At 46.0% G+C, this 24,809-nt stretch overlaps 8 protein-coding genes across 8 annotated transcripts; 4 read left to right on the top strand and 4 right to left on the bottom strand.

The window, feature by feature from the left end:
- Positions 1 to 170: 170 nt before the first annotated feature.
- ATNIH1004_003666 (aspartate aminotransferase family protein) lies at positions 171 to 1,511 on the bottom strand (the record flags this gene model as incomplete). Its single annotated transcript, XM_033568341.1, has 1 exon — positions 171 to 1,511. The coding sequence occupies one exon, from the start codon at positions 1,509 to 1,511 to the stop codon at positions 171 to 173; it is 1,341 nt and encodes a 446-aa protein (XP_033430336.1).
- An 836-nt stretch (positions 1,512 to 2,347) lies between these two features.
- Positions 2,348 to 2,831, bottom strand: ATNIH1004_003665 (uncharacterized protein; the record flags this gene model as incomplete). Its single annotated transcript, XM_033568340.1, has 3 exons — positions 2,348 to 2,601; positions 2,654 to 2,735; positions 2,796 to 2,831. 3 exons carry the CDS (start codon positions 2,829 to 2,831, stop codon positions 2,348 to 2,350), a joined length of 372 nt encoding a protein of 123 aa, XP_033430335.1.
- Positions 2,832 to 3,392: 561 nt separating this feature from the next.
- ATNIH1004_003664 (putative glucokinase regulator family protein) lies at positions 3,393 to 5,579 on the bottom strand (the record flags this gene model as incomplete). The annotated part of the gene is made up of 4 exons (XM_033568339.1): positions 3,393 to 4,338; positions 4,385 to 4,761; positions 4,836 to 5,265; positions 5,347 to 5,579. The coding sequence occupies 4 exons, from the start codon at positions 5,577 to 5,579 to the stop codon at positions 3,393 to 3,395; spliced, it is 1,986 nt and encodes a 661-aa protein (XP_033430334.1).
- Positions 5,580 to 6,235: 656 nt separating this feature from the next.
- Positions 6,236 to 7,533, top strand: MFSD11 (putative MFS transporter; the record flags this gene model as incomplete). Its single annotated transcript, XM_033568338.1, has 2 exons — positions 6,236 to 6,443; positions 6,491 to 7,533. 2 exons carry the CDS (start codon positions 6,236 to 6,238, stop codon positions 7,531 to 7,533), a joined length of 1,251 nt encoding a protein of 416 aa, XP_033430333.1.
- A 626-nt stretch (positions 7,534 to 8,159) lies between these two features.
- On the top strand, positions 8,160 to 10,030 carry ATNIH1004_003662 (sugar porter family MFS transporter; the record flags this gene model as incomplete). The annotated part of the gene is made up of 5 exons (XM_033568337.1): positions 8,160 to 8,346; positions 8,404 to 8,782; positions 8,884 to 9,250; positions 9,301 to 9,562; positions 9,636 to 10,030. The coding sequence occupies 5 exons, from the start codon at positions 8,160 to 8,162 to the stop codon at positions 10,028 to 10,030; spliced, it is 1,590 nt and encodes a 529-aa protein (XP_033430332.1).
- A 4,983-nt stretch (positions 10,031 to 15,013) lies between these two features.
- Positions 15,014 to 15,508, bottom strand: ATNIH1004_003661 (uncharacterized protein; the record flags this gene model as incomplete). Its single annotated transcript, XM_033568336.1, has 1 exon — positions 15,014 to 15,508. The coding sequence occupies one exon, from the start codon at positions 15,506 to 15,508 to the stop codon at positions 15,014 to 15,016; it is 495 nt and encodes a 164-aa protein (XP_033430331.1).
- A 2,607-nt stretch (positions 15,509 to 18,115) lies between these two features.
- Positions 18,116 to 19,574, top strand: ATNIH1004_003660 (uncharacterized protein; the record flags this gene model as incomplete). The annotated part of the gene is made up of 3 exons (XM_033568335.1): positions 18,116 to 18,131; positions 18,197 to 18,989; positions 19,010 to 19,574. The coding sequence occupies 3 exons, from the start codon at positions 18,116 to 18,118 to the stop codon at positions 19,572 to 19,574; spliced, it is 1,374 nt and encodes a 457-aa protein (XP_033430330.1).
- Positions 19,575 to 20,105: 531 nt separating this feature from the next.
- On the top strand, positions 20,106 to 24,417 carry ATNIH1004_003659 (uncharacterized protein; the record flags this gene model as incomplete). The annotated part of the gene is made up of 6 exons (XM_033568334.1): positions 20,106 to 20,198; positions 20,247 to 20,302; positions 21,247 to 21,460; positions 21,921 to 22,601; positions 22,775 to 23,804; positions 23,852 to 24,417. 6 exons carry the CDS (start codon positions 20,106 to 20,108, stop codon positions 24,415 to 24,417), a joined length of 2,640 nt encoding a protein of 879 aa, XP_033430329.1.
- Between the last annotated feature and the right edge of the window lie 392 nt (positions 24,418 to 24,809).

Below are 24,809 nucleotides of genomic sequence, written 5' to 3'. Positions count from 1 at the left end.
GATACCACATTCCCGGGCCAGAAGAAGAGGATCAGATGTAGCATATGTTCCCTGAGGGTATTATGGCCATAGAGACAAAAGACCTGGAATATTCTGTTATTTAGTTCACATAGAATTTAGATTTCTCCTTTGGGTATGGATAGATATATAGAATATCATTCCGTATGAAGTCATTCAGCTTTACTGCTGATTTCACCGCTGGGGAGGGTATTAAGTACATATTCAAACGCTTCGTCCAAAATCTTCAATCCCTCCTCAATCTCCGCCGGTTTCACTGTGAGTGGAGGTGCGAGTCGAAAGACTCCTCCCATTCCTGGCAGATTTACCACATTGCAAGACAGGCCACGATCCATCGCGCGGTCGGAAACCTGCTGGCCCAACTCCGAACCTGGTGCCTTTGTCTGAGGATCGGAAATGATCTCGATACCTTGTAGGAGACCACGCCCACGAACGTCACCAATACACCAGTATTTCACCTGAAGCTTCAGTAAGCCTTCGCGCAGCTGTTTGCCAAGTTCCGCTGCATGTTGGCATAGACTGTCTCGTTCCACCACCTCAAGCACTTTGTTCCCCACAGCCGCTGTCAACGGGTCATTCAGATGAGTAGTGAGCCACAGGAAGCCAGCCTCTCTGCATCCCCTCTCGATCTCCGCTGTGGTACTAACCGAAGCCAACGGGAGACCACAACCAAGTGTTTTCGAAAGTGCCAGGATATCAGGCACGACCTCATCGTTTTCAAAGGCGAACATCTGCCCTGTGCGGCCTAGTCCTGTCTGGGCCTCATCGAGAATAAGGAGCATCCCACGTTCCTTGCATTTCTCGCTCATACGCCTCAGATACCCCTTGGGTAGATCTAGAATGCCACCGGTGGAGAGGATTGGTTCCATGACCAAGGCGGCCAACGAGCCCACACTCTGTCGATCAATAAGTGCCCACCCGAACTCGAGCTCTGTTTCCCAGTCATAGGAGCCATCCGCCTTGCGAAACGGCGCGCGATACGCATATGGAGCCGGAAAGGCCAGTTGACCTGGCATCGACGGGCCTCCGTTCCGACGGCCAGCCGAGTAGGTCGCAGAACCGGCACCCTGCGTGAGGCCGTGGTAGCTGGCGGAGAGGGCGACAATTTCGAATTTTCCAGTATATATCTTGGCCATTTTGATGGCAGCCTCGATGGTCTCAGACCCTGTGTTGAGGAAAAAGGACTTCTCGAGGGGTGCTGGGAGTAGACTAGCAAGTCGTTCGGCTAGATCTACCACGGGCTGCGTGATCATGTTGCTGAGGAGATGGTCTAGTTCATTGACTGACTTTCTTACAGCATCGACAATCTCCGGATGGGAATGGCCGAGGAGCGAACTCATCTGGCCCGAAGTGAAGTCTAGGATCTGGCGATTGTCGGTCGCATAAAGCCGAGTACCTTGGGTCTTGCATATCACTACGGGAGAGTATGGCACCCCAGTGGACGCCAGATACCGATCGGCTTTGTACCAGAAAGATTTCATATCAGATGCCATGGTGAGGGATGTTGTGTGGACGGTTAAGAGGCTGGTGGAATAGAGTGCGACCATGTCTCTTATAGCGCTCTGTCCATGGAGTTGAAGTCTCTGTGCACATTCCCCGCCGGTAATTATTCAGGTAAGGCGGGAGCGATATTTTCACCTTCTGTACCTCATTCGCATAATGAGTGTGGGTTGCTTTGTTTCCGCCGGCAAAGTGTGTTAACTTCCCGCCGGGGACTGGCACCAACACATTTGCTGTGGGTTTTCTCGTATATTTCGACGTAGAGTCCGCAGTTGATATACCTCAAGGTTTCTTGAATCGGAAGATGAGGATATGTGGACGGAGGAGTTTTCGATGTCAGGACAGTTAATACGACTTGTTTGAATGTACGAGTGGATCGATGAAAGAAATGACATGGCGATGTCGATCGAGGAGGAGGATAATCATGATAATGAAGGTCTCAATCTTCTTATCAAGGGAGCCTATCTTGTTCATATAGAGAGAAAAGGTAGACGAGAAACGCCATAAGCATCTTGAACATCGACACGTTAAAGAAGGCGACATAGACTATTGGTATTAACTTACATTTCTTAGATTGTTCTATTTGAAGGGGTGACAGTACACTGGGCATCAGCATATGGTTTCAGGCTACGCTGTGCTCTCCTGTTGAAGAGGCTTACGATCCTTCGTTCAGATATCGCTCTGCGCATCGCTATACTCAAAAAAATTCTAACTTGGACCTGTTATTGAACAACACCTTAACTGTCCAACACCCTATCTTCCAATCAAGAACAACAACTAATCTCACCAAGTTCTACGAGACCAATACATGGAGCTCTCCAGATCCCACCTACGCATCATCCTTGGAGTCGCCGTCAATCTCCTTCTTAATCATAGCCTTGAGGAGAATCTTCTCGTTATCACTTTCATCGGCAGTATTCTCCACCACTTTGCTCTTCTTGGTCGGCGTCTTGGGAGCGGCAGCTCCCTTACGCTTGCGGGGAGTGCTGGAAGGAGTGCTGGTAGGAGTGGTGGAAGAGTCTGCCGACTCGACCATCCTGCGTAGACGAACGACTCTATTCTGGACGGCACAGGCAGTACAATCTATTTCGTCAACTGCATTCTGGCCTTCACGGGAACTTTGATGAATACATACCAGATCCCATGTACTGGGCAAGCTTCTCAAAATCCAGCTTGGGCTTAGAACCATCGAACTGAGCCAAAACTCCAAGGAAGAGCTATTTCCCTCGCGAGAGACATGTCAGTCATCCGTTAAAAAGGGGTAGGATGTTACTTACCTTTGCATCAGCTTCAGAGTTCCAGTTCATCGGCATATCGTCAACTCTCGATCGCTTTGTTTGGATATGAAAACGGAGCGGTGATTGTTGATAGCGGGGTTATGAAAAATGGATGGGAAACGAAGTGAGACGAGGAAAGAAAAGTAAGCAAATCCAAAAGTGCTTGAAGCAGGAGCTGTGAATTGGGATTTGTCGTTACATTGCGTTCACTGTTGTCCCGCGTTACGTTGACGATGTGATTGTCATTCTGGCTGCACTCTCAGTTGCTATACTTATCTAGATAAGGCATCAATATTTAAAAAGCAGGATAAGTAAGTAGTAAGACAAGATCCTAATGTTTATTTGCAGAGACACTACCACAAACTTCAGACAATAGCCAAACAGAAGTTTGTTTTTGTTTATAATGCATAATCACCGAGCAGTACGGCTATGCACTGTACTGGCTTCGTTGCCTTCATGAAATAAAATATCTGTCTATGGCACGCCCCACAAGACTCTGTAGAAAAATATAATAAATCAAATTAATACAGCATGTTAAGATTCCTATAAAGTAGAAGGCTATTGAAAAAGTCTAAAGTTCTATTCTTATTCTATTTTTTATGGCGAAAGTCCTGGCGGTTTTGACATCAAAGAAATAGCACCAGTCAAGGCAGCATCTTCAACTCGCTCCACATAGGCGAAACTCACCCTTTTCACAGACAGTCTCTCCAAGAAGAGTTCCCGGTATGTCGGATGGCTAAAAATTCCCCCTGAGAGAACCAGTCCGGTTTCCTCGTCGGACACAAATCCAGCACATTGAGGATGAAGAAGTCGTCCAAGCGTATGATCCACCAAATGACGAACCTGGTCATGCAGGATCATCATCGCTTTTTCACTATGTTTTGCCACAGACAGAACCGCTTCCGCGGCAGCTGCAATCTGAGATTTGGTACTCGGTCGCTGGTTCTGAGCCAAAAGTTGACTGACAAGATCAATGCAATTAGGGTCGGGAACGAGACATCCAAGTTGTCGAAGAATCGCATCCTCAAACTCCCCAAGACGCTCCTCACATATCCCGAGCCTTCTTTCCTCGAGACATGCCAGAGTAAGTTTGATTCCCTGCTGTCCGATCGCATATCCGCCTCCTTCATCGCCCAAGATGTGCCCCCAGCCGCCTGAACGAGCGACGCGAGTGGCCCCCCCGGAGCTGTCCCGATGATAACGCATTGCTACGCTACCTGTGCCAGCAATTAGAATAATAACGGATCTGGTTTCTGGACGTTGAGACATGAGTGCAGCCAACAGGTCCACATCATTGCTTAGACGAAGAGAACCAGGGGAATGCAGTCCAAACTTCTCACGAAGTAACGGTAATAGCTCTTCTCGATATCCGCTCCGGTCCATGCCCGCTAGTCCAATCCAGGCGGTCTTGAAACATCCCTGTAGAGATGCTACACCAGGGGAACATGCTGCGACTGTTTGATCCTTCTTGCATTCATCCATGGCACTCTGGGTTGCGGTAACCAGATTGCTTATGACCTCTTGCATACTGCGGCCATCCGTCCTGCGACAGTCAGTATAAGTCCCACACCCTATAATTCGGTACTTACAAATTACATGGTCCAGACCTCCCACGCCCGATGATCGTTCCTGTCTGGTCTATGATCACGGCAGCACATTTGCTTCCACCGCCATCGATGCAGAGGGCAAACTGTCTACCGTTGATATAGTCATTCTCTGTCTGTGTTGTGGACTTCTTCAAGGCCTTTGCTAGTACCCCATTCGCAGACTCGAGATCGCACCGACATTGCTCTACAGAGAGTCCGGTTTCCGCGACTAAGAGGGCCAATTTGACACTTCGCTGACACTGATCAAGCAGATTGTCCAGGTCGGCATTTTTCATTAGATCGCATGTCTTACTTAGTCGACGGAGTATATTGCGCGACCGTTGTTTTAGCTTTTCGTTTGATGCAACGAGATCCACCATCTAGCCAATTGGTCAGTTGACGTCAGCGGTACTGAGATAGGGAGACTTGCCAGATTTCCGTATGTTTTACCGACGCGGATCATGGTGCCGGTGCTCAACATATTCAGTACTAATTTGGTGGCAGTTCCAGCCTTCAGTCGAGTACTTCCCGTAACAACCTCCGGTCCAGGCAGAGGGGAGATCATGAAATCAACATTTCCGCTGAGATTCATTGCTGACGGTGAGGCGCAAGCAACACCCAACGTGAGACAACCGGTTTTCTTCGCTGATGCCAAACATCCAAGCACATAGGGAGTGCGCCCCGAGGCAGCGATGCCAATCACACTGTCGAGATCCGATCGTAAATTGAGAGCGATCATATCAGCCTCCCCTGATGCAATACTATCCTCCGCACCCTCCTGAGCCCGCCGAATAGCGGCGTCACCCCCCGCAATCAAGCCTATGAATTGAGACGGCGGAGCGGCAAAAGTCGGCGGGATTTCTGACGCATCGAGGATTCCCAATCTGAGTCACGCTAATCATTCGTCATCATATTTTCTTTTTTGAAGTACGAGGCTGTGGAATTGAAACATGCGCTAGACTGACCGTCCACTGGTGCCCGCGCCAACATAGATCACTCGTCCCCCTCGACGCACGCGAGGCGTAAGCGCATCAATAGCCTGGGCTATTTGAGGAATGAAAGATGCAACGCTAGAAGCAACATGTTGATCCTCGTGGTTGATGACCGTGCACAATTCCAGAGTTGACATCTGGTCGATCTGTCGCGTTCGCGGATTGACCGCTTCGGTCTGCAGCTGTGACAAGCCCTCTAGATCCATGGTGCTATTTCCAAGTAGCAGCTTACTTTTACCGTTGCATAAGAAGAGAAATTTAGTGGTACTTAACTGCACGTTTGATCGAGTTTCCACTCATCCGATCCGTCTCTCCACGTGGGGGTTACTTCGCAAGGTCGTATCGTGTTATGCATCAGCAGTTCGCTTCGAGTTCTGTGGAGAAGCACATTCCGTCTGATACTTGGGCCTCCAATCAAGCATCTTTCGAAGCATCCTTTCCTGCCGATACACCAATTATATCCAAGACATATCTAACACCAAATATCAACGGACCCTGTTAGTGCTGATGAGTCCCAATCAGTTCTACCACATAACATTTCCCCAATGGTAGTGGTACTTCGCCGATCAGGATCGAATAAATGTGGCGCGTCCACCCAACAATAAGCTCCAAACGGTGGTCCTTCTGACTGCTTTCACTCTTGTCTTCGGCTCATTGATCTATTTTGACATGGCAAATGATTCTAATAATCGGACAGTTACTCCCATGATGGAAATGGAGAGAAACCAACGTTCAAGCGCAATACGTGGACTGTATACCAATTCCTGGTTTCAGATACTCCTCATTAGTTTTATATGCTTTTGTTGTCCGGGAGTGGGTATCGAATTGTCCCAATATTAGTCACTCCTAACCGTCTATCCAGATGTATAATGCTCTCACCGGTCTGGGTGGCTCCGGACAGGTAGACCAGACGGTAGCTGCGAATGCCAACGTTGCTCTGCTCTCTGCGACAGCCGGAACAGCTTTGTTCGTAGTCGGGCCCATCTTTGACCGTGTTGGTCCTCGTGTCTGTTTATTGATAGGAGGATGGACGTATCCTTTGTACTCCGGGAGTCTTTTGTGCTTCAACGGTAGGGCATCCCATAATTTTCCGTATTTGTATGCTAATATAATCCAGCCACCAGCAACGGGGCTTTTGTTATCGCAGCGGGTGCTATTTTAGGTGTCGGCGCATCATTCCTCTGGGTGGCTCAAGGCGCCATCATGACAACCTATATTCCTGAATCTCAAAAAGGTCGCGCTATCGCTACGTTTTGGATCGTATTCAACCTGGGTGGTGGAGTTGGCTCCTTAGCAAGCTTCGCACTCAACTATCATTCGCAAAGTGGCACCGTATCCAACGCCACGTACATTGCACTATTGATCATCATGGCGGTCGGATGGCTGATCGGTATCTTCATTTGTCCACCATCATCAATCCGGACAGTGCAGCTGCAAGCGCCGACAGAAGAGGAAAAGAACTGGAAAAAAGTCAGCGTTCGAACCGTTCGCATCATGTCCCACTGGCGAGTTCTGTGCATGCTTCCGCTATTCTTCTGTGCCAATGTGTTCTATTCCTACCAGCAAAATGAAGTCAATGGGAAAACCTTCAACATCCGTTCCCGGTCGCTTAATGGAGCGCTTTATTGGATCGCCCAGATGTTCGGAGGTCTGATCATGGGTTTCATGCTTGACATGCCCCAGCTTACTCGTCCCACCCGAGCCCGACTCGGATGGTTATTCCTCTTCGTGACTGGCATGGCAATCTGGGGTGGCGGATATGCATTTCAAAAATGGTCAACCCGACGGCAAGAACTGGGTCTGAAACAAGATATTGACTATACTGAGAGCTCTATCTCCGTAGGGCCGATCTTTCTATATATCTTTTATGGTTCATACGATGCATTCTGGCAATCATTCTGCTACTGGCTTATGGGGGCCCAGTCCAACTCCCCTGCCGTCGCTGCTATTCTCGTGGGGTCATATAAGACCTTCCAGGCCGCAGGAGGGGCAATGGCCTGGCGGATTAACGCAATTGGTAAAGCCCCGATGACTCAGTTCGCTATGGATTGGGGTCTTTGTATGGGGGCTTTGGTTATTGCTATTCCGTCGGTTCTTGCCGTCACTCTTACTAGTACGCAGCCAGAGCCAAGGGATGATAAAACAATATCTGGGGAGTAATACAGCACGCTGATAATTTGCTTATTGTTAGACTTTGGATCTCTGTATAGGCGTTATCGTTTGAGCTAATGATAGTTGACCAATTTGTTGCACGTTTTCTGCAAAATTCAGACTTCGTAGTTGCTCTTCCTGTCCTTGTTTCTACCCACGCTAAATGCCATTTGGCCAATGCGGGGTGTCCTTACCCCACATCTCTCTACATCACTATTAACATCTTCTAGCTGTCAGCCATCTCAAAAACAGAATAGCTTATTACCAAGAACAGCTTCGTAGCATATAGCCTGAGGTTGATTCTGCAATTGACGCTTCTGGTTGGTGGTACCACCCCATAGGGAAAACTGTCTAATTGGGTAATGGCTGAGGTTGGTAAATTCCTCCGCGAAAATGGACCAGTCATATATGACTCTCTCAAACTCAATGTTCTAAGGGGAAATCCCCGGATTGCGCAGCTTGGGGTAAAAGTGGAGATCAGTAGCAAAATTGCGGAGAAAAATACTCATTTAGGCTGCACTCTACATTTACACTATATATATCTGATTGCGGTCACTCTTTTCTCTGACTTGTTTAAATGCTACGTATTTGGTAGCTAATTTGCGGCAACAAAGTATACAATCACAAACATCTCAATGGACTCAAAAAAGACAATCGACAAACCGTTTACTGACCATGATGAATTTGCTGGCGGAAACGCCTTAGCTCTATTGACCACTCCGGTAAAGTACGACAACGGAGAGCTGCGGGATATCCTGCGCTCTCCATATGTGTTTGGAGCAGCACTACTAGCATCTTTCGGTGGATTTTCCTTTGGTTATGGTACGTCGAATCTTCCAACCCAAAAATGAGAACTAACCGGATTGTGTTGATCTTCAGACCAGGGGGTTATCTCTCTAATTCTAGTAATGTCCCAATTCCGGAGCCAATACCCCGAGACACATCCCGATAACCCACGGTATGGATTCCATGTGGGGTTTATGACGGCGATGTTGGAGCTCGGGGCCTTCGTTGGTTGTTTATTCCTGCCTTCGATTGCTGACCGGATGTCCCGTAAATGGGGCCTGACAGTCGCCACAGTATTCTTCGTTGTGGGTGCTGTTATCCAAACAGCCGCATTGAACTACAACTCTCTGGTTGCCGGAAGATTCATCGGCGGCATTGGTGTAGGCACCCTAGCCATGGGAAGCCCGTTGTATATCTCGGAAATTGCACCCCCCCGCTTGGCGAGGCGCTCTTCTTGTAATGGGATCTATCAGTATCGTCATTGGAGCAATCGTGGCATACTGGATTACTTATGGGACAAGGTCATTTTTCTATACTCTCCCAATGTAATGATTCCTCTAATATTTCCAATAGATCGATCCCCAGCGATTGGGCCTTTCGACTGCCTTTTCTACTACAGATTTTCCCTGCCTTAGTTGTCGGCTGTGCAATCCACTTTTTCCCTTTCTCTCCCCGATGGCTCGCTATGAAGGGACGTAAATATGATAGCCTTTCAGCTCTGGCTAAGCTACGTCAGCGCCCCTCTCGTGATGAGCAGGTGCAGCTTGAGTGGAAGGGTATTCTGTCTGAAGTCCGCTTTCAGAACGAAATTCTTGCGCGCGAGTATCCCAGTTATGAGTCCAAACCATGGATTACTGGCTTGCAGCAGTGGATTGGACTTTTTCAACCTAAATATATTCGACGAACAGCAGTAGCCCTGGCCATTCCATTTTTCCAGCAAGTATGTAGCCTAATTACTGAACTGAAGGACTATATCTGACTATCTAATAGTTTTCAGGAATAAACGCATTCGTATACTATGCACCGACCTTTTTCGAAGCACTGGGGCAGAGCAGTGACATGTCTTTCATTCTTTCGGGTTTAGTTAACGTCTGTCAACTTATCGGTGGTATTCCGATTCTCATACTTTTGGACCGTATCGGCCGTCGAAAGCTCGCTGTCCTGGGGGGAATCCTCGTGGCAATTCCACATCTAGTAATGGCAGGACTGATGGGTCGTTTCAGCGAAGATTGGCCCTCCCATGAAGCGGCAGGTTGGTTTTGCGTTGTACTGATATGTATGTTACCCTGGCATCCCGCTTATTCTGTAGCTAAATTGTGTTCTAGATATCTACATTCTATCCTACGCAATATCCTATGGACCACTCGCTTGGGTCCTACCGGCGGAGGTCTTCCCTAGCTCGAAGCGAGCGAAAGGCGTCGGCGCAGCCACGGCAATGATTTGGCTGTCCAATTTCATTATTGGGGTGGTGGTCCCGGAGATGCTTCTCAAGATTGGATGGGGCACGTTTCTTTTTTTTGGTATTTTTTGTGTCGGGGCAACTGTCTTCTCATTCTTGTTTGTTCCAGAGACAGCGCAGAAGTCTCTAGAGCAGGTGGCAGAGCTCTTTGGTGATAATAAGGATGTCGAAGAGCTAGAGGTGCAAGCTCGCGTGGCGAGGGAGATATGGAAGGACCCGACGTGCACGGATGGATTAGAAGGGGCTGATGGAGGTGTATAACATGACGACACTGCATACATGAAGTATGATAACATGAACAGCCCTTTAACATGTATTGTATGTATGGATAATTAAATCCTGAGTTTGGAAGGCCACTATAATCCTATTGTTACCTACTGTTTCTCAGTCTATTCCATTGGACAGAGAAGGTCAGGCCCTAAAGTATGGCTACTTCGGTTATGCATATATCACAGGGACAACTATTAAACTCTTGTAGTTACTTTTATACTGACCCTTTCAGCTAAATTATGCACTGCTGAGAACAAAATAAGATACATGATACAGCCACTCCACACTTGCGGGTACCACACTGTTTCCCGCTCCTGATATATTTAATTAGTTAAGCTATTGATTGAGGTCCTATTAACCTGTTGCAGCTTGACTAGTGAAGCTTTGAGCTATACGGGCCAATCTCAATAAAGTAAGAACCCGACATCCTGAATCCTGTATATAAAGCCGATAAAAGATAGCTAGTAAGGGTAATAAATATAAACGAAAATTTATCCTGTTTTTATATAAATATAAGTAAATTAAAAAGCAAAGCCGTCTTGCCATTACCAAGTATTTGGCTACATAGTGGCTAGCATTATAACTAGTCTTATACTTCTCCTCTGCCTTACTATAACAGTTATATATTATTTTATGTGAATGCGACTGTGGGACTTAGATAAGGGTGTAGTTCCTAGGTTATTTCGTAAATGCCTCGCAAAAAAGGGGTTGGGAACTCTTGTCTAGAAAACTCGATGAAAAAGGCTGTGCATACCTTTAGAAGTGATTTTTATTGTATACAGAGTCTCTGTACTAGGCTGCGGTGAATGCTATTACTGTTACTTCTACTATCGAGACGTTATAGAAGGCATTTTCCACTGCTATAATTGGGAATATTGTCCGTAGAAGCAATGTAGCCCTGACAGTTTGGTATGTGTTTAAGAAGGCAAAAAGCTATAAGTACCGGCACCTACCTACCCATGTTAATATATCTCTACAAACTAAACCAGTCTTTTCATTCTACTCCTACTTTTCTCTGACCTCGCGGCAATATGCACTTTGCTCATGTATTTCTGTTTCTGTCCATTGCTCTAGGGTATTCATCTGGAAGTTTACCTCCCGGCAGTGGTGGCGGTGGCTATGATCATTTCGAAGAAGACCGGAAAAATCTTTCTCAACAACCTTGATACCAATCAAGTTTTTACAGCTGTTGGTGGTCAGGACTTACATTTTGGGGCTATACTGGCAATGATTCACGGATATGGTTATTTGATCGTGACCATCAAAATCACTTCACCCTCAGGAAAATAGCCCCTGTATATTACCTACAGAGGAATGAGAACGGAAACACCTCAGGTTATAATAAATGGGGCACCGAAACACGTCTTCGTATCTCTGGGTACAATGGTGCTTGACGTATCTCCCACCTTTCTAATAATACTTTACACTTTCCAAAACGGAGGTAGACGGCATCGGCACATTTCTTGCGAAGGGCGGCAAATAATATTGCTTCTCTGTTTGGAATCCACCCGGTTCCAGAAACCAGGCCCCCTTTCAGACGATTCGGGTGGGCTCCAACAAGTCCAGCACATTACTCCGCCCCAAATTACGAACACAAGGACACAGACCAGTATATGGATACCAATGCAATTGAGTACTTGGTTCAAGAGTGAGTCGAACATATCATCAGCCTCAATGAGTCCAGCCTACAGCAACTATTATCGAAAACCTCACCGAAAAAGCCATATCATACCTCCACATTCCGGTCTTGCGTCTTGCCGCACTCAAACTTGAACAGATAAAATCAGTTACCGACAGTTTCGAGACTAACAATAAGCCTACCATTGTGTATTATGGATTCGGCATGGGAGAACCGGCACCACGGTCCGCGCCATCAATTTGGTCAAGGCCGTAACTTTTCTGGCCATGGCGCCTACCACAGAAATCACATGGATTAACACAGTTTCAGATTTTGGATAAATATAAAACTTATCTGGTTGGCAAATATTAGGGCGATGGTTTGTTATTTGAGATGTACTGGGAACCAAGTCTGTTCCATATCCCAGGAGTCTGACCCGTGAAGATGTGAGGTACACTTTTCATTCGATTTATTTCAAAAGACTGGATATATTCCCTTACCTCATGTCACCAACAAGTACAGTACCCTACCGGTAATTATGTGCCACCCCAGGTAAAATGTCTCATATCAAAAAAAAAAAAAAAAAAAAAAAAAAAAAAAAAAAAAAAACCCCCCTTTTTTAAAATTAAAAAAAAAAAAAAAAAAAAAAAAAAAAAAAAAAAAAAAAAACCACTCCATTTCTATCAACAATATCACCATCAAAAATATCTTTTTATTTTTAATTGAATTTATCGCTTCCTAGGCATCTAAGCTTTATTTTTATGGGTATTTTGTATGGCCACCCCTAGCTTTGATGACTTAAAAGCACCTTCTGTGTATAGACTCAAATAAATGTTGAATTTCAACCTGATCGAATGCATCCCATTCCCTTTGGATAATTCCACACAATTCAGCAATTGAGTGGATTATATAACGTCTAGATATACGCTGCTTGACCTGGCTCCATAGATTCTCAATTAGATTAAGATCGGGTGACGAAGGCGGCCATTCCATCTGTTAAAGAGAAATGCATTCTTCATAAGCTTTTGTAGCCTTTGAAGTGTGGTTGGTATCTCGCGCCGTCATCTTGCCAGATTGCATCTTCTTGAAGCTCAGCCAATTCTTGATAATATGGCTGCCCAATTTCATTTAAAATCTTGTTGCAATAATAAAACTGTCCATACGACTGCCATCCGGTAGAATTTTAAGCTTTGGCCGAAGATTATATGAAATACAACTCTAAGCACCTATAGTTGACCGTCCTGATATGAAACTTGGCCGTAGATATTGTGATTCAAACACTTGACCCTTTTTACGCCGTACCTAAGGTGCCGAACTATCAAAACCGAGCTCAAATTTTGACTCGTCTGAAAAGATCACACACTACCAGTCCCCACTGAAGCCGCAGTCTCTTTTGCCTCCTGTATGAAATGGCTTCCGACGAGGCCTAAAGGCGTAGACCTCGTTTTTCTTCAGATATCTGCGCGTAGTGTTGATATGAAGCTGGTGTGTAGATTTTGAAGGTGAAGATAAGAAAATTAATGGTTTGGTAGTATTTTGGCGGATATGACGAATCAAAGCTCTTTCAGCTCGCTGATTAAGCTTCAACAGATTGCCTAACTATACATTTTTTAAGCTCAAGAATGTCACCGTTTTGAGTTTGCCGTTCCCGAAAGATAATGCGTGACTGTAGATTTCCGGACAAGGCTTCGGCTGATAGCGGGTCGCTAACTCGTTTTGTTAGGGACCTACCATATTCGGTATGGTCACGTGGCCGCACTTAGTCACCCACCTAGATAGTCAGCTCGCCAGAGCCCCTGAATTGAAGAGAATTGTGCCTCGCGAACACGTTTTGACAGTCATATGACCATTTGGTTCGTGTGTAGTTAGTACGCCTATATTGCAGCCCCTTATACCAAGACATTTCCCACCAAAGCTCTTCCTCCGAGTTTATTACACTTTGGAATGGCTGCTTTAAACAGTCACCGCAGTAATAGTCTCCCAATAAATCCACCGGTCCCGGCGAGATCTTATCTCTACTAAGGGTGTCTTTAGAAGTCGATTGTCCACATAACGGCCAGGTTTCTTAAAATCGTTGTGCCTACGTAAAACTGTGATGAGAGTACAACTACCTACACCGTACTTCGTAGCTTCCAGCGTGAAGTATGCATGGCACCTTGGCTCAGTTGCTGATCACTCATGGGCCCACCTAGTTTTCTGCCTGCATATTCATAAATTTTAAACGCTTCAACGCATGATAACGGTTGCTCGGATGGCTACCAAATTAGGAAAGAAGAAGTAGAATTCCACTAGATTCCATGAAGGCCAAATGAGCTCAAGATGAGAGTATAAATATCCTCTAGATAGCTCTTCATGATATCATTCAGATCATCAAATCATTTAATTGTCAATTCAATTCAGTCGAATGGCCCTGATAAAAGCTTCGACTCTTCCCTTTACGCTTACATAATTCAAGTTATTTTATAGGTGCCATGTCGAGGGATATCGAGACATATGCTTTAGCACATAAATTTGTGTTGTGAAATTCAGGGGAAGTGATGCGCAGGGAGCTATTCTATTAGCTACAGGCCAACTGGCCTAACTAAGAAGTAGATGTCATTCAGTTGAAACACCAGGAATCGCAGTATCTCAACCAACTGAGCCTACTAAGTGGTTCCCTATATTCTCATTGAGGTGTTCAACTATCTAAAGGATTCAGGGGTGAATCGATCGTCTGATACTCCGCATCACCAAGTCAGGCGGATTATATTGTTTCCGTTACAATTTGTATGCGCACTGAATGGCTTAAGGCTTCTGTGGGATACTCTGGGACATAAGCAAGCTGGTGTGAGGGGTTGATACCACATAGGATGCTCAGGCTACCAGCCCTCGTGCAGACTTGGAAATCGGCCTGATGAGACATATCGCACAATCCATTATTGATCACTGAAGCGAGGGCACAATGGGTTAAATTATTCATAAGAAGGTCTCCCGTTTTTATTTTTGTTTCCCAACAATTCCTTCGTGGACATACTGTGCTTGACAGGACACAATGCTCTCTAGCCCGTGATAATGCACTACCATTAAGAGCTATGGGCATTTTATGTTCACCAAATCTATCTTAACCTGTCTAAAGATTTACCTTACAGCTGTGTCAGCCGGTGCATGCTATAGCGTATGCGTTTATACTATACAGCATCTCTTTTCAATAGAAAATCAAGTAATTGGAGGCATTGTTTGACAAATTATTATTTATTGATTTATATTATATACAACACCACATGGATATGACCATTGAAAGAACAAAATGCCCATTTATACACGTTTCGCCATTTAAATAGCCATCTGTGTATACCCTCTTGTACCTAGTGGACCAGTCACGGACTCCTGCCAGCTGGATCCTGTTGACGTTCCTCCCCTAACTCAAACACGGCGGGTTTGGGATTCAAAGGCAACTCACTTGGAGTCTCAGCAGTAGTGTGCGCACAATAATAAACAGGAGTAGTTTGAATCTGTTGCATCTCTTGCAGCTTCTTCTTGTATGTCCGCCGTTGAAACAAAATTGTTCCGAGAGCCGCCAAGAGGCACGCACCCAAAGCAGCTCCCACAGCAGCCCCGACGGCAGTTGTCCTGGATTCCGTGCCACTATCCTTGATCCTAGTCGTGCCCGCGGTTACAGTCGCGGTCGTAGTTGCGGTAGCGGTTGAGGTAGAATTCGAGGAAGTAGTCGAGGCGGGGATAAGTAAGGTGCCCATATCCATTTGAAAGGCGTCATCGCAACAATCGGCACCGCTGGGACTACAGCACCAAGAGTTCATACCGTGTGTACTGTTCGGACACGGAAGGATATGAATGGCGGTACCTTGACTCATTTCTAAAAAGAGGAGACTATTGTTAGTTCTGTACTACACTGATGACATATACCGACGAAATACTGACTGCTCAAGTCACAGATCTTAGGGCACTCGTAACTATCCCATGTCTGATCTGTGCATGCATTTAATAAGTAGAGGCCCGACCACCGTCTAACCTGTGGTAAACAGAGACCATTTGAGGTGCAGAAATCATTTGGTTGGTCGTTTTTTTTATTGATTCCACAGCACGCACTATTCGCTTTGTCCGGAAAACAGGGAGCAAATTCGTCGTTAGCCTGTTCACCACTAGTCCAGTAGCATTGCTTCGCAAGTATGCTGGGAAGGATTGAAATCTGCAAAGCGAGCAAGAGGAGGGCTTGTCGGTGGGAGTTGGCAAATACTGGCATCATAATTTCATGGATAGAAGGTGCGCGAAAGACTTAGGCTGGAAATCGTTCAATTTGAGGGCGGCGATCGTACTAATATTTGCCCCTCACCTGGCTGGAAACCTTTGCTCGGCCCCTAATGATCCCCCCGAAAAAGAGAAAATGTCACAGCAAAAGAAGAAGAGCAGGAAGTATCACATACCCGCGTAACAGGTAATATTAGAGTTTACTTCAGCACTTATCGCCCTTAGAATTCAATTGCTCTCAGCAAACAGATAAATGATTGCTAGTTCTAGTTCAAGTGTGAATGAATAGCTGCACATGCAAACAAGCAGTGAACAGTTTCATTAATATAGCGCCAGCTAGGCAATATGAACCTACAGCCTGGTTGGCAGATAGAATGCAGCTTATCTCCACTCCAGCGTCTAGAGTAAGAGACGTGCGCTCTAACTGGTAGGGCTAATTTAGCTGGCGCTAACTGATTAGTGGTAATTTTGAGTTGAATGTCACAATCGATAAATGTCAAATTGTCAACCATAAAACTACGCGTATTCGCAAGTATCGATCCTTCATTGAATTAGGTCTCTGATTCAACTAAACTACCAAAACATCTCGCGTTTATAAAGGCGAGGTAAACAAATGAAGAATGCAAACTAACTAATATAGGAAATATACGCGATCCGATGATGTTGGATCATCAACAACATTTGACTGAGAAAGGTGCTGAATAATCAATATTACCATAGTTAATTGTCGACACAAATAATATGGCCGTGGGTGGACCATAATCATGTGACTAGATCGGGGTAAAACCCCTTACGAAGCACACAACAAAAAGAATATAATCAAGAAGAGCCCAACCAGCTAAATTCGTTCAAATAAGACATTTTTTTACCAATCGTATTCTATTTCCTCTTCAGGACTAGCCAAATATCCGACAATAAATAATGAATTTTGCCAAAATCCCCCTCCTAATTGCATGCTAGTACAGTAAAACCCTGTTAAATGCAATCAATTCGGAACGCCATTTTGGATGCATTTAGAGAAGGAATGCAGTTATAGAAACCGGCTCTAGCCAATCACAAGCACTACACGTGATCATAACTCTGTATATGCATATGTATATGAGTAGAGAAAAAGACTAAGAATTGCACTTATTGTGATAAATGCAACAAATCCTGCCCTATAAGTGGAAGTTAAGACCCACTTAGCGCTTTACCGATATTGGTTTTGCAATTAGACGGGTTTTACTGTACCATGGATCACCGATGATCCCTCCTGCGCCGCCTTACTAATAAGAAGACCCGAACTAGTTACTCCGTACTCTGCAGTTGGGCAAGAAAGAGGGCTGGAGTGCTTGACTATTTATTGGAGTACGGACATGGACTGATCAAGCTACCCACTTTCTCGTCAGTTACTGATCCTTACCGCCACTAATATCTCATCAGATGGAACATCCTATAGCAAGTAATGGTTAAATGATAGTACATATACATAGACATCCGTAGCCGAGGCACTTTATTCGTCGCATATAACTAGCTATCATGGTAAGTTCCTACCAAGGTTAACGCTCTGATGCTCCTGGCAGTTACACTGAAACCACTAGGGGATTGCTCCGGAATGACCGTGGGATATTCGGGCTTCGTGCAGGGGTAGAGCTAGGATTTACCTGACACCACCAATAGAGGAAGGATAAGTGGCTTGTATTAGCCGCCGTCCCTTAGTCAATTGGATAGCGAGATTAATTTTAGCTAGCCTACTACTAAGTGTAATATCCCCTGAATCTCTGATATGAGCGTTGTGTCGTAAGCACTCGCCGCTCCGCCAAAACGCCCAAGCAAAGGACTGGTCTAATATATATATATATTGGCTGGCCGCGTGCCATTTTCTGGCCTACTACTGGGAGGTAGCATAGGCCATCTTCGATAGGTTCGCATTTACCGGGCGCCCTCCTTCAGAATGACAATGTCTGGTTGGGGTCTCCTAAATATTACCATGGATCCTCTCCGTATTGCTATATACCATAGACCGTCATCTCTCGTACGCACAGATACTACGAATGACCATCATTCGGGTCACGATAATAGGGATGGACTTGCTGTCAGCCAAGGCCCTAATTCCCTAGAAGCATGTATTTTCTACGGTCACTAAAAATAGGCCAAAATTACGCGGGTGTACATTTGATCCCGTTTTGGAATGTCCACTCAGCCTCAGGAAGCCAGGCGGCTATCTCCAGATCATGACTAGGGCATATCGTATATAAAAAAGAAGGCCTGCCTCCACTCGCTCCCGCCCCGGAGGATTACCATCACCCTAATAGTCACCGTGTTTCTCCTCAATATATACCTCTTTTGGAACAGCTCCTTCTTAACCTCGACATCTCCCTATCTCCTTTCGGATCGTGAGGCTCAGCTGGCGTATGAGCTGCATGCCATCCTTGAAAAACATAGACCACAATGTGATTCACCAATAGTCATCGGCACCGTGGGAATGCCTCCGTTTGATGCGGTCTACGAATCTCCTCGAGAAAACCTTGTGTACAACTTTGATGAAATCTGCCAGCCTCTACAGGATGCCCACGACAACTTTACGCTAGATATACACACAATAGCCGACAATCGCAACTATCGCGCCTACCGCAATGGGACCAAGGGGATTGTATCAGCAGCTGGGGGCCACTACATGCCTACCTTCGTGGTCACCTTACGCATGCTGCGACGGACGGGATCTACCTTGCCCGTGGAACTATTCATGCGGGATTATCAGGAGTACGAGCCGTACGTCTGCGAGGTGGTTCTCCCGCCGCTGAATGCCCGATGCATTGTTCTCTCCGAGATTCTACCAGTCGAGAGAAATTACCACGACACTACTGAGGATTTCCAGCTCAAATCGTTCGCAATACTCTTTTCGTCGTTTGAATCTATTTTGTGGATGGACGCCGACTGCATCCCGGTGCATGATCCCGCACAGTTACTAACATCGAAGTCCTTCACCTCGACTGGCCTGGTCACCTGGCCGGATTTCTGGACGAATACCGCCTCACCACTATACTTCCAGATATCTCGTCAACCTGAACCACCTACCAATGCGCGTCCGGCCACCGAGGCCGGAGTGTTACTCGTTTCTAAAAGAGTCACTGGCTGACCTTGCTCCTGGCCACTTACTATAACTACTACGGGCCGTCGTTCTACTACAAGCTTCTATGCCAAGGTGGGCCCGGTGAAGGTGACAATGACACATTCATCCAGGCCGCAACGGCTATTGGGGAAGAGTTCTACACCGTCAGCGAGCCGATAGTCGACTGGAGCCATCCTCATGCGCCTACCATCCGCCCCGCTATGTTGCAGGCGGATCCAATAGAAGATTACGAGCGGACCAGGCAGGAAAACCCATGTGTCAAAGATCACTGCGTAACAGGGTCGGTTCGCGGGTTCTTTATACATGCGCACGATCCAGAGTTTAATCCAGGGGAGGTCCTCCTGGAGAAGACGCTACATAATGGAAAGCCGACTCGGATCTGGACGAATAGCGTGGATGCGTTGCAACGAATAGGATATGATGCTGAAAAGGTGACGTGGGAGGAGACAAAGACGGTGGCATGTACTCTGGAGCATGCGCTTGATTCGTGGAAGGATAGATCAGGGGTGTGTGAGGGAGTGAAAAAACATTGGGACGAGGTGTTTACATCGGAGGATTAATTGTGGGTTGTTTATATAGGCATGGTTTGGTACATAGTCCAGATATCTCGTCAACCTGAACCACCTATATCATTAAATCCACTGCAGCTAGGTGGAAAAGTTGATTTTTTTTTTTTTTTGGTGGATGCCATGCCCACACATAATACCTGATATGCATGATATATATTGCTGCCTAGCATGACCGTGCGAATATGCAAAGCATAAAATCGATAGATAACGTGTCTGCCTGGTTACCCAGGAGTGTATGGCTGCCGCAATGTTTACACCCCCTTGATTCAACCCTGCATGCAACACCCACCACACGATGCTTAGCCTAGAACGCTCTGCCTAATCACACATATTACCAGTCTAGGACTGGCGCTCCAGCTATGTGTCCCGGCCATACGAGAGATTCTCTTGCACCTTTTTTCCCGCGGAAGGGTGCATCAAAGACAGAGCCATAACCACGATGACGAAACGCTAGACAAAATATCTAGACATAGCACTGGTATGACAAGGAGAGGTTAACGACCATGGATTCTGGTCCTTTTGATGTTTGCTGGGAGTGCAGTTGCTTTCGTCCGTGCCGCGATCAGTATCACTGAGCACCTCGTTCTGGAAGCATGGCTGCTATTTGCTACCTGGGTAAGATAAGAAGTATCTCAATTATAGAATAACACTGACCTAGTATAGGTAGTTTTGTTGGCTCAGTATGTGATGATTGCTGTGGAACCACTGCATACACCTCAGTATGCCATGGGACTGAAAGGAGCGCTTTGCTGCTCTATATTAATGGTTACCATGACTGTGGAGCTCTACACTATACCTCCACTCGAAAACTCAAATGAAGACTTTATTTCACTTTATGTGTGCCAGATCCTGGCAGTCTCAACTATTTTAGTCAGTCTTTCAATCCCGCGACGCCGACGTAGACTCCGTGATGGCAAACTAGTTGATGGAGAGGGATCGTCATCAATTATTGGGCATATATGTTTCCACTGGGCTGCTCCCTTGTTCGACAGATCGGAATCGAACCCAATATCAGCCTTGAAACTCTTCCAGAGTTAGATGGCAGGACTCGAGCGAGTACCTTACAGGATACATTTAAACGAGTGGAGTCTGCTGATTCTCATAGGCCGCTTTGGAAGACGCTGTTCCTCTGATACCGAAAGCATATTCTCTACCAGACCATTCTCTCTGTACCTCTAGCAGTGCTCGCTTTCACGCCCCATGTTGCATTACGGGAGATGATACTACTACTCGAAGCACGAACTAAGGAACAGACACATCATGCAGCGCTTATGAGATTGGCACTGGCATTAGGCTTAGGAATTGGGGTTTCTTCATGGCTTGAGAATTGGCTACTCTGGATTGCTCAGAGCAGAATATCCATCCCTATGACGCAGCAGCTTTGCGCCATCCTCTTTGACAACACAGTGAATCTTACGCCGTTGGCTAATAGTCATAAAGAGGAAGAAAGTGGCATAGGGCTTCAAAATATAACAAATTTAGTAGCAATACATGCGCCCAGAATCGCGACAATTGCCGGGTTCCTCTATAGCTGTGTTCTCCAGCCAATGAAGATTATCGTTGCTTGTATATTGCTGGGTCGACTTCTGGGATGGCAAAGCCTCCTGGCGGGAATTTTTTCCCTGTGTTTACTTTTCCCACTGCATTCTGTCTGTCTTAAAAGATGCTCCGCTGCGGAGAATGCCCTGATGAGGGCCCGTAATACGAAGATAGGCGTTATGACGGAGGTCCTGCAGGGTATTCGACAGGTGAAGTTTGCAGGACTTGAGAGAAAATGGGAGGCGAAGATCAATCAATTGCGCAATAATGAGCTGCAAGCGCAACAGACATCGTTTAACTGGCAAGTCATATACGTGACTCTCCATCTTCTAGGTCCGGTACTGGTATCAACCATTTCCCGTGGAGTGTATGCCAAATTATATGGACGGCTTACGCCAGCCATTGCATTTCCTGTATTTCCATACTGGGGTACCTTCAGTTCATATTGGGAATTCTGCCCGAGCTACTCTCTGGTACTATAGCTGCAAACGTGAGCATAAAACGCATGGCAGATTTCTCAGGATTCAATGTCGAGAAAGAAGGTGTGACTGCGTCAGAGAACATCCAGTTTATAAGCGCCACTCTGTCCTACCATTCTCCTACATCTCGCAAAAAAGTGGGGACATTGCAAGATATCAATGTGAATTTCCCATCCCATGGTTTGAGTCTGGTCTCAGGTCCTACTGGTTCTGGGAAAAGCCTCTTATTGGCAGCGATACTAGGCGAGTGTAACATTGTGTCTGGGAAAGTACAGAGACCGCATCCTCCTCCCTATGGAGATATTTATACCCCCTACAGCGTTGTGGACGGTGGGTTCTTGATAATATGATGGTCTACGTGGCCCAGACCCCCTGGATTGAAGCCGGAACTGTACGTGATAATATCCTCTATGGACTGCCGTTTGAGCCAAAGAGATATTGGGATGTTATGAGAGCTTGTGCATTGGTCCACGATATCGATGACTTTGAAGAGCGTGATATGACTGATATCGGACCCGGCGGCATCAATCTCAGTGGCGGGCAAAGGACACGTATAAGCCTTGCACGTACTATCTATTCCCGAGCTGGTATTCTTCTTCTTGATGATATCTTCAGTGCTGTGGATGTCCACACGGCTCAGCATCTGTTTGATCATGCTTTGACAGGCGAATTGGCTAAGGGACGGACTAGAATCTTGGTTACGCACCATGTTGGCCTATGTATCGCAAAGGCTGACTACATGATACGGTTGGATAATGGGAGAGATGAAGATGTTAGCATTACGAGAGATGAGGGTCATGCTCAACACTCTCAAACACAGGAACAAGGAACAAGGAACATGAAAACCGCCGGGCTATATTTTCGCAAACATATTGCTCATCCTCCATATGATACAGCTCTTCAACACAATGGCCAAAGTCAGGTCATAACCAAGCCTACAAATTCGGAAAGATACAGGAAATTTGTGCCAGATGAGACTCGCGAGCAAGGCGCATCAATGGTCTCTCTTTCAGCGATATGTTCAATCCTCTGGTGGATGGTCTAATTGGTATCTTCTTTCTGGGTGTTATCTCACCTATAATGCTCTTCAATTAGCTCAGGTGAGTCTTGAGAATGAGCTAGGTTTCACAGTCGCCTCATGTCAACTTAAAAGATTCAACTGACTTGGCATAGTTCTGGTGGGTAAGCATCTGGACCAAAAACGACTCTGACGTGTGGTTTTATCTAAGAAACTATTTTGGACTTGCAATCGCAGCGTGTCTACTGGGAACTTTGCGAACTTATGTTGCTCTTGCGATATCTCTTCGCTCATCTAAAAGCCTTTTTCGCCAGCTCCTTTACGTTTTGCTACGAACACCATTACAATGGGCCGATGCAGTTCCAATAGGATGTCTTCTCAATAGGTTCACGGCTGATTTCTACCTAATGGATTCTCGGCTGGGGTTCGACTTTATGGGGTTTCTCAGTGCCGGCATGGACTGCATATGTGTCATTATGGGCGCCGTACTAGTTCGCCCGATATTGATCCCGTTTGCCATGTTGTTAATATATGCAACCTTCTGGTACACTCGTCTGTACCTTTCAGCAGCTCGCGAAGTAAAGCGCCTCGAGTGTATTGCCAGAAGCCCAATATATCAACAATTCAGCTCAGCTTTTCAGGGGATAGTGACGATCCGAGCGTATCGCCGTACATATTATTATATGGCCGTTCATACCAAGATCGATCGGCACGCACAGGCTGTATGGCATCTTTGTCTATTTAATCAGTGGTTCACATTTTGGGTCAATGCTTTAGGTGCTTTATTTTCCACCGCGACAGCATTCGCTGTTATATGGAGAAATAACATTACCGGCTCCATAGCTGGTTTTGCAATGGTGTTCACGAACCATTTATGTTTCGCCCTGATTTCTCTGAGCCGGACCTACGCAACCCTGGAGATGGATATGAATGGCATCGAACGGATACTGGAGTATTCGAACCTCCCCATGGAAGGTGGCATGGGAGATACCGCCCCTCTATCATGGCCTACGGACGGCCGGATTGTCGTCAAAGATCTCACAGTAGGGTACAGTCAAGACCTGCCACCAGTGTTGTGCAATGTCAGCTTTCATGTAGAGCCGCGGCAACGCATCGGGATTGTTGGCCGCACAGGTGCAGGGAAGTCGTCGCTAGCACTGACGTTATTTCGGTTCCTAGAGGCATGTCAAGGCAAGATTTGGATAGATAGCATCGATATATCAACAACGAAGCTGGAATGTTTACGCAGTCGATTAGCAATTATACCTCAAAACCCAGTCCTGTTTTCAGGAACGTGCGCTCCAATCTTGACCCATTCGGTGAGCTCGGCGAAGACGTGTTGTTGCATTCCTTAGAGCAGGTCCATTGGTCTGCTAAAGGGGTAACATCTTTGAGCATGTTACATACTGCAGTGTCCAATGGAGGGTCCAATCTATCCCATGGACAGCGACAGTTGCTGTGTCTTGATCGAGCATTACTTTCGAAACCGGCCGTTTTGATTCTTGACGAAGCCACGTCCGCTGTTGACAAAGAAACAGACGAGCTCATCCAACAATCGATTCGGTCTTGTTGCAACGATACTACATTGCTTGTTATCGCGCATCGTATTCAAACTATAGTCGACTTTGATCGAATTTTGGTTCTTGACAATGGAAAGGTGGTGGAATTCGGGCCTCCCGCAGAGTTAATAAAAAGGGACAATGGGTTCTTTCGACACATGGTGGAAAATGACGTATGCCAGAAGCATCTTGAAAAAGATATCCATGAGCGCTCTGTAGCATATGAAATGACTAGTTAATAATTATTGATGTTTTGTAATGCGACAGGCATAGAGAATGTAGGGAATACGATGGTACTAGGAGAGAATGGATGGCCTATATATATAATAATGTTCACTTTCAAGAAAGTGCTGGAGAAGTGAAATTCTAGTTAAAAAAAAAAAAAAAAAAAGAGTAGATGCAGGTACAAGTATTCAGTTGAAACGATAGGAATGTATTGTAGCCAGAAGATTATTGCATCTCTGCGGAAAATCCTTTGAGTGATTGCAGCACCGTCCGAATCTCGGCATGGTAGGATGATATACCTGCCGTATAATTAACTTCTCAAAAGGCTTCCCAGGGAAAGTACCTCCCATGTAGGTTGACTTCGTGGCTAGGAAGAGCGTGGCATTCGATAACTTATTAATCCGGT

The sequence above is a fragment of the Aspergillus tanneri genome (assembly GCF_003426965.1).
Source record: "Aspergillus tanneri strain NIH1004 chromosome Unknown AapTan_1_pilon_pilon_pilon, whole genome shotgun sequence".
In the NCBI taxonomy this organism is placed as follows: Eukaryota; Fungi; Ascomycota; class Eurotiomycetes; order Eurotiales; family Aspergillaceae; genus Aspergillus; species Aspergillus tanneri.
This window is presented reverse-complemented; position numbering and strand designations above follow the sequence as displayed.